Below are 8,553 nucleotides of genomic sequence, written 5' to 3' on the forward strand. Positions count from 1 at the left end.
CTTATTAATCTGAATATTGAGTCAGATTTTTTTCATTCGTATCGGAAGTTTTTTATTTTGATTTCAATATTATTTGTTCAAAGTGAACAAATCGATCATTTAAACCATAGATCAGCATCAATCATTAGTTTAGTAATATTGTGAGAAGTTGCACCTAACAATAATTGAAATTTAATTATCTTCATTGAAATTTGAAAAATAATGTAATGATTAGTAATTAAATTTTTTTTCCAATTAACTATTGAGTAAATATTTGTAAATGTAATGGAAGTATTTTTCGATTAACCAAATAATCGTCAATCTTCTGAACTCAGTTATTGATTGATAAAATAATTCGAAATTTGAATATTTAAATCGATGATTAATTTAATAATTAACAAATTGGTGGGTAACATTAACATCACCATCCACTCATCCTTATTAATCTGAATATTGAGTCAGATTTTTTTCATTCGTATCGGAAGTTTTTTATTTTGATTTCAATATTATTTGTTCAAAGTGAACAAATCGATCATTTAAACCATAGATCAGCATCAATCATTAGTTTAGTAATATTGTGAGAAGTTGCACCTAACAATAATTGAAATTTAATTATCTTCATTGAAATTTGAGAAATAATGTAATGATTAGTAATTAAAATTTTTTTTCAATTAACTATTGAGTAAATATTTCTAAATGTAAATATAAATGAAAGTATTTTTCGATTAGCCAAATAATCGTCAATCTTCTGAACTCAGTTATTGATTGATAAAATAATTCGAAATTTTAATATTTAAATGGATGATTAATATAATAATTAAAAAATTGGTAGTATTACCAATTGACTTATTCAAAATTTAACTTGAATAAAACTTTATGATTATTCCGATATCTGAAGACCTTGGTAAACGCAATATTAGGAAAGTAAAATTATTCCAAATGATTTGGACAATTATGATTTGTTTATTCATATTTCATCGAATGGAATTTAATTCTCTTTTCATTCTTGCTTTCTCCATTCGTTCGAGATCTTGCCCATGCTTTTTTGGAGAGAAAATATTCAGGATTACTCACGTGACGTGTTTCAGGACCCCCATGAGAAGCTATTCGCCTGGAAAATGATATTCTTCGTCACTGCCGTATTCTACGTAATCGAGATCGTCGTCTACTGGACATTTGGCACAGCTGTCGAGCAATCTTGGAACAACACTGACTCCCCTCATCCACAGACAGTGCCATTAGATAAATACGAAGAGTAGATTAATTCACCGTAAAATTACCAGGAAAATTCGCAGGGCAAAGTGAAGACTTTTTAATTATTTCCCAAATACGCATAATATTTTTCACTCATCTCTCATTTCATCAATAATTCGTCACACCATTAACTCGAAGAAACTCAAATCAGCAGTGAAGTGGTGAAACAGTTCAAGTCGACTCATCTCCCAGTTGAGTTTTTGAGGAATATTTCCGGATCTAAGGGAGATAGCAAAATTTTTGTTATAGCATTTTTTGTAGTTCTCAATCGGCTCTACAAAAAAGGTTATAACAAAAATTTCGCTATCTCCCTTAGATTCCGAGATATTCACCGAAAACTGGTCAATAGTCAAAATTGACTTGAACCGTTTTACCACTTCGCTACTGAAATAATTTCATTCAACCCAATTATCGTGTTAAGTTCAACTTGCAATATATTCTGACTGATCTCTTTTCTCAATCACACATTATTTACAAGAGCCACATCTTCAGTTGTACACTAATCACTGAACTCTCACGATTTTACTGAAATACGTTGGTCCAAAGTTCGATTTTCTCGTGGGCAACACTACAGTCCCATATTTAAATCCAAAGTCGTCGGCAAATTTGTAAATCGTTCTCAGTGGTCCTAGTCCCTCCGTGATGTCCCTAGAAATGCAAAAATAGTGACTGAATTACACGAAAAACATTAAATCGCATTATTCATTGGATCATTGATTAAAAAATAGTTTTAAATTCTTCATTCAATTTTTATATTCAAAAGGAAGAAGAACAATCCTGTGTGGGTAAATTATTATTACTTTTATTATTGTTATTTGTTAAGGAAAAGAATGGCTGGGATACGTCTCATTCCAGTGTACAAAGAATCAAATTAAAAAACTGAGCAATAGAAAATATTTAATTAGCATTCTTACTTGACAACCATGACGGACTGTGTCTCCTCCCAATTTTTCTTGAGGGCCATCTGCACAACCCCGTCATTCTGTATAGGACTGAGTGAACATGTGGAGTAGACAACAGTTCCTCCGATCGGAAGGATCTTCAGGGCTTGAAGTAAAATGGAGGACTGATACTCCGGTAGTTGCAGTCGCTCCTTAATTCGGTTTGGGGAGAACATATTGGTGTCGTCGTTGTGGAGACTGTGGCGATCTGTTGTGCATGGAACGTCGACGAGAATCTGGAAGGATTGAAAGTGGGAATAGATGAAAATTTTGTTGGGTTGTGATTTCATTCTTTCGGGTTGACTGAGGCGGATTTAATTAGCAGAATTAATTTTTTTTCATCAATTTAAGTTCAAACAGACTCGTCGAATTTTTGAAATAGTTGAATAATTGGTAATCTAAATTTACAATTGATGATGAATTAAATATTCGATGATGTGGAACTGTAAATTTTTGTTAAATAAAAATACCAAATGATCGTCAATCTTTCGAGATCTAGGAAATCAATTCATAACCCTCCCCTCATTTTTCAATCACTACAAATTTTAGTGAGATTATTTTAAAAAGTAAAAAAAAAGAATTAATCGAAGATTAAAAATTATTCATTGATGTTTCACTCTTCATTCTCTCAATCCTCTTCAAGTCATTATCAATATTTATAAAACACCTATGAGTACATGAAGTTTAATAAATTCGATTTCTTCATTTTCACAACGAATAAATGAGCGCCCGCACAGTTCTAGTAATTACAATTTATGAATACGAATATATCTCCGTTCCTCGGACTCTCGACAGACCAGAGTATTTAGTCAGAATAAAAGCCAATACCTTGTTGTATATATTTTTGTCTTCTATGACCCTAGCGTCCTGCTGGGTGACGAATAATCTCCCGTTCCAGACGTCGAGGTCCCCCAGATACTCCTCTAAAACGTTGTTAATTAAGTTGACTCTCGACATTTTCTGGTCATTAGCGACTAGAACCGAAGGTAAAAGGGTCTGCAAGGCAATCAGGGATTTTCCCCCAGGGGCTGCACACATGTCCAACACAACATCTCCAGCGTGGAGGTCCAGGGCCAGGACTGGAAGCACCGAGCCTCCATCCATCAGATAATAGTCTGATAAAACAAAAATTGCAACCAAATAAAAGCATTCAAAATTCAACAATTCAGTAGTGAAGTGGTAAAACCATTCACTTTACGTTTCTTTCATCTTCACTTAATAGAAATATTAACATAATCGATCTCCAATGTATCACGTGTTTTACCCCTTGGCTACTGAATTAATTAATTAATTAATTCAGTAACCAAGTGGCAAAAGGAGATAAGTCGATTTCGACTATTGCCAGTTTTCAATCAATATTTCGAAATCTAAGGAAGATAGAAAATTTTTTGATAGAACCTTTTTTGTAGAGCCGATTGAGTGCTACAACAAATGTAATGACAAAAATTTCGCTATCTCCCTTGGCTACTGAATAATTCAGTAACCAAGTGGTAAAAGTAGATAAGTCGATTTCGACTATTGCCAGTTTTCAATCAATATCTCGAAATCTAAGGAAGATAGAAAAATTTTTGATAGAACCTTTTTTGTAGAGCCGATTGAGTGCTACAATAAATGTAATGACAAAAATTTCGCTATCTCCCTTGGCTACTGAATAATTCAGTAGCCAAGTGGTAAAAGTAGATAAGTCGATTTCGACTATTGCCAGTTTTCAATCAATATCTCGAAATCTAAGGAAGATAGAAAAATTTTTGATAGAACCTTTTTTGTAGAGCCGATTGACTGCTACAATAAATGTAATGACAAAAATTTCGCCATCTCCCTTGGATTCGGAAATATTCCTCAAAAACTCAACTGGGAGATCAGTCGACTCTCTCCGTTTACCACTTCACTCTGAATTAAATTCATCAGAGTCTCATTACTCATTACTAATGACTCTCCCTCACCATAAACCCCAGTGGACCCCCTCTTGGGGGCGGGAAAATGGCTGTCATTGCCAGCCTCGAATGTAAAAATTTTGAGATGCTCTGGGAACGAAAAGCTCGAGTCCTCCTCGACTTTGATTTCAAAGTCTGCACTCTTGGAGTAGTAGCCGTAGTGCTCGGACTCCAAGATGTAATCGTCCAGGCCCTTCAGCTTCGTCGCAGGCATGTACTCGTGGAGAGAGGACGCTGTCAGCCCTGCGGAGGGTCTCACTATTCTGCTCTCGTCGAGTTGAGCAGCTGCCAGGTCCTCCTCCAAGGGCCTGAGGGTCACGGGCTCGAAGGGCTTCTCCAGCGGGGGGAGACCGTCGTCTTCCTGGTCCAGGGCCTTCAACGAGGGCTGGTAGCCCTCGGGGACGAGGGTCTTCAGCTCGGAGTAGGTCTTCATCTCCAGGACATTCTCCATGGGAAGGTCCATTTTGTAAATCGGTTTCGTGGGCTCCAGCTGCTGCTTCTTTCTGTCCCTGTCAGCTTTACTCTTTTTCGATACTTCGTAGAGCTCCTTCATGTCCATGGCACCTTCGAGCTGCAATTTCACAATTTTATCTGGATTTTTTTTTATCTTTAGGAATCAAAAATTGTCAATTCAGTGGTACCTCATGTAGCAATTACCAAAAATTATGATAGAATGATAAAAAAAACAGAACAAATTCTGAACTTTTTCAAAGAGCATTTTTAATTGGGATTCAGAATGAGTTGAGAAAAGTGGAAATTACAAATATCTGATTCGCTGTGGCAAATTATCTATTAGCTGTCATTTTCCATGGTGGAAGTGACAGCTAGGTATCTCAATTTTCAAAACAGTGGTGTGTAGTCATCTGCCATTTTTATGTGATAAAAGTGTGATTAAAAAATTCTCCAAAATATTACAACTTTTTTCAAAGAGCCTTTTCCGTAATAAATGTCTCTGTGCAGTGTGGGAAAAGATTTACGAAATCAGTCTTCCCCCTGCATGATATTGGGTGAGAGGCCGTCATTCAACTTATTCTGAATATAAATTAAAAATGCTCTTTGAAAAAATTAAGAAATTTTTCTACTTTTTTTTCGATTATTCATTCATAATTTTTCAAAACTTCCACATGATGCAGGACTTAATTGACAATTTCAGATGACGAAAGATGAAAAAAAAACATCGAGTTAACGTTGGAAAGATAGTACACCCAGGCCTTAATAGAAAAACTATCGAATTCGTTAAAAAATTCTATTGAATTTCTATTGAACTGTTCTATTAGTTTTTGGGCGATTCTATTGAAATGTTCAGTAGAAAATATTCAGTAGAAAAAGTCAATACAATTCAATTTTTCTGTATAACTTATTCTATTGAGATATTTTCTACAGAATTTCCTCGGCTCAAATTTTCCAAGTTTTTTCGTTTGATTTTCTTGATGAGAAGAAAAGAAAAATAGAGTGAAAAAAACTTGGAAAATTTGAGTCGAGGAAATTCTAGAGGAGGTTGGGGTAAAATGGACACTTTTGACTTTTTTTAAAATGTCAATGACGGGTTGAAATGTTGATAAAATTCAAGATTTTTTTTTTCATTGCAAAGAACAATTCTTTCCCTTTGTGATGAGCCTGAACGGAGCTCAATTGATAAATTTGTTTCTCAGTTATGAGGTATTAAAACAAAAGTCTAAAGTGTCCATTTTACCCCACTCTCCCCTATAGAAAATAAATGAAAAGAATGAGTTACAAAGAAAAATCGAATTCTGTTGACTTTTTCTATTGAACATGTCAACAGAATCAGCCAAAAACTACTAGAAAGTTTAATAGAAATTCAATAGAATTTTCCAACGAATTCGATAGGTTTTTCTATTAAATTTTTTCGTGCGTTTTGGGACGAATGTCAGGGGGAATTCATTCTGGATGGGCTGAGGGAATCATTTGAAATGCTTTGGGACAGTACCTGCAGCTTCTGCACTATGTCCTCGGTGTCGGAGAAATTATTTACAATAGCTACGTATTTGTGGGTTTTCTTCAGCATGGCTGCTCTTATGTGCGGCCAGACGGAGCCGTAAACGGTGGAGTAGAAGTCGTTGAAGTGCTCTAGGGCTTTGTCTTTGGCGTTTTTTTTCTTCTTTAAGACACTCTGGGAGAGGTATTGTCGGCATTAAAATGGGTAGAATTTTAGGGAAGGGATTTGGGAGGGCGCAGAGATTATTAACTGATGATAACTGGAGCTATCTGACCCCTTTATCTGGCTTTAGCCCTTATTTTTGTCAGAAAGACTGAAAAATGCGCTAAAAACATTCCGAAATTTTGAAATTCCATTCAGAAGATAAAATTTTTCGACATTTCACGTATGAAAAAATTCAATAATAAAAACAGCGAATTCCCTAGAAAATTCTAACAAGAATTCAAAATATATTTCCTTTTTTTTAAATAAAAAATTTTGAAAAAATTTCCAGAATGTCTTCGGAATATTTTGTACTGTTCGAGGATTTCTCAAGATTTTCTGAAATCTTAGAAATACTGAAATCATGAAATTCAGTGCACAAGTTTTTCTGAATTCAGGAAAAGATTTTATTTGCAAACAAATTTTCGAAAATGTTTTAAATGTTTTGAAATGCCACATTCAACAATTACGGCCGTTTCACTTTACTTGTCATGTTCACTATTTTTCTCTTCTCTTTGCTGCTTGACATTTATGTTAACGTCTATTATGTTATAGTTCCTACATTTATAAACAATTATAAATACAATGAGATTCCTTTTGACGCTTTGGAATCCTCTAAAATCCCTTGAAATCCTCGAGGATTCTCCATAAAAGTTATTTCGGCGTGTTCACGGAAAAAACAATAGTTCACCCTCCGAAAATTCCATTTCTCCCAAAACCACTCACCCAGTGATTAGGCCCATGTCCCCTCTTGCAGCTCCAGAGGACACTCCTGACCCCCAGGAACGCCACCCTCTGCGTCATGTCTCCCCAAAAAAGTAAATACTCCCCAAATCTCCCCACGTGAACGTCAAAAGCCGATCCCTCCGGAGTCCTCCGAGGTTAGGGATGATCGATGATTGTCGATTAATCGAAAACACCGATTTTTCACGCCCCAACATCGATGTTTTCCATTCGATGTTGTTAACGCCCGATTAATCGATTTTCGATTATTTTCCCAACATCGATTTTTGAAAAAAAAAAAAAAACGAGTAGAAAAAAAATATTTTTAAAAATTATCTGAAAAAAAAAATTTTTTTCATGAGAAAAACATCGATTTTTTAAATTATCGAAACCATCGATTTTTTAGATGATCGAAACAATCGATTTTTTAGATAATCAAAAACATCGATCTTTTGAAATATCGACGTTTTTTTTTCAGAAAAATCGATTCACAACATCGCTATATTTGAAAAACCTCGATCCCCCGATAATCGATATTTTTTAGAACATCTCCCACGTGCCCCCTGCCTTACCATCCTCTCAACCCCGCCACTACGGACATCTACCCGAGACCTCCAAAACCCCCACCCCACTCCCACGACGCCTAGCCCCCCCGCCCCCCAGTGCTGCGTCGAATCGAGCATCAGATGCCAAAGTGACAGCTCTCGACTCGCATCGGCCCCTCGCGTTGTTGACATTCGTTGTGCCCAGTGATCGGGGCGTTCGTATTCCCGCATCACTCCTCCACAAAAAAACTGGACTAAAGTGTTAACCTCGCGTCATCGCAAGGTGCGGCCAGTCCTGCCTCGACATCCGAAAAGTCACGAGTGCTAGAAAACGTGAGACTCTTTATTCACCCCGACCCCTCGAAAAACAACAAACAAAACTCGCCAACCGTTCGCCCTACGTTACCCCATCAATTTCCATTCCGTCGATCCATCTCACCCCACTCCATATTGATCTCCATAAATAATGGCACTGCAACCATTCCGTGCAGTTCACTCAGTTCTCCCATGCACTCGGAATCTCGCGGCGATAGTAAATCGAGACTCGTGTGTACTACAGATACGATAGTCACCGTTCGCCCCCCCCCCCTCTTTTTTTCTCAATCCTTCCGTGTTTATTTCTACCGGCGTCACTTTCTATCGAAGCATCAATTTCCCTCGAGTGGTACTCGCCGGGGCTGGGGAGGTAAATCTCCGGGGAGTGCACGAGCAAAAAAAAATGCAAAAAACTAAATTACACGGGGGTGGGGGGTCTGACGGTGCGCCTCCGGGATCGATTCTTCTCCAAAGCCCGCGGCTCTATAATTAGAAGAGCTCCGCGGCTCTCCCTCGCTCTCATTACGAGATTTTTTCTCCGTTTTGTTTTCGTTTTTTGAACTGATTGAAGTTGTAGTCACCTCTGGAGGCGATCGATCCGAAGCTCCCATTGACGGCGGGTTTTTCAGGGGCTTGTCGCGATCATTTTTTTGTTATTGCGGAGTTTATGGTGATTGTTTTTTATGCATGACAATCGCGCTCGG

The 8,553-nt window shown here is 37.0% G+C and overlaps 4 protein-coding genes across 5 annotated transcripts in view; 2 read left to right on the forward strand and 2 right to left on the reverse strand.

The window, feature by feature from the left end:
- LOC107048227 (sperm flagellar protein 1) overlaps window positions 1-1,093 on the reverse strand; it is a 13,600-nt gene extending 12,507 nt beyond the window's left edge. Inside the window, exon 1 of the mRNA XM_015271302.1 lies at window positions 1,054-1,093. The gene's annotated coding sequence lies outside the window, so the exon portion shown is untranslated. The remainder of the gene's footprint in view (window positions 1-1,053) is intronic.
- Window positions 1-1,455, forward strand: part of LOC107048226 (sialin) — a 10,659-nt gene extending 9,204 nt beyond the window's left edge. The window contains exon 6 of the mRNA XM_015271301.2: window positions 1,068-1,455. Within this exon, the coding sequence (XP_015126787.1) occupies window positions 1,068-1,238 (171 nt within the window). The 3' untranslated portion in view covers window positions 1,239-1,455. The remainder of the gene's footprint in view (window positions 1-1,067) is intronic.
- Window positions 1,456-1,649: 194 nt separating this feature from the next.
- LOC107048225 (5-methylcytosine rRNA methyltransferase NSUN4) lies at window positions 1,650-7,205 on the reverse strand. The gene is made up of 6 exons (XM_015271300.2): window positions 6,993-7,205; window positions 6,057-6,239; window positions 4,118-4,679; window positions 3,003-3,289; window positions 2,148-2,410; window positions 1,650-1,881 (listed from the first exon to the last, which is right to left on the reverse strand). The coding sequence occupies exons 1-6, from the start codon at window positions 7,068-7,070 to the stop codon at window positions 1,737-1,739; spliced, it is 1,518 nt and encodes a 505-aa protein (XP_015126786.1). The 5' UTR covers window positions 7,071-7,205; the 3' UTR covers window positions 1,650-1,736.
- Window positions 7,206-7,690: 485 nt separating this feature from the next.
- Window positions 7,691-8,553, forward strand: part of LOC107048324 — a 12,195-nt gene continuing 11,332 nt past the window's right edge. For both annotated transcript variants that reach the window (XR_001461675.2, XM_015271459.1), the window contains exon 1: window positions 7,691-7,867. The gene's annotated coding sequence lies outside the window, so the exon portion shown is untranslated. The remainder of the gene's footprint in view (window positions 7,868-8,553) is intronic.

The sequence above is a fragment of the Diachasma alloeum genome, unplaced genomic scaffold (assembly GCF_001412515.2).
Source record: "Diachasma alloeum isolate Michigan unplaced genomic scaffold, Dall2.0 Dall_scaffold_00186, whole genome shotgun sequence".
NCBI classification, from domain to species: domain Eukaryota; kingdom Metazoa; phylum Arthropoda; class Insecta; order Hymenoptera; family Braconidae; genus Diachasma; species Diachasma alloeum.

Bases quoted from the DNA above. Each gene is read 5' to 3' on its own strand.
- LOC107048225 (XM_015271300.2), bottom strand. From the start codon at position 7,070: ATGACGCAGAGGGTGGCGTTCCTGGGGGTCAGGAGTGTCCTCTGGAGC. The intron at 6,240-6,992 runs GTGAGTGGTTTT...TACCTCTCCCAG, and splicing joins GACATGGGCCTAATCACTGG to AGTGTCTTAAAGAAGAAAAA. The intron at 1,882-2,147 runs GTAAGAATGCTA...TTGCATTTCTAG, and splicing joins CAGTCCGTCATGGTTGTCAA to GGACATCACGGAGGGACTAG.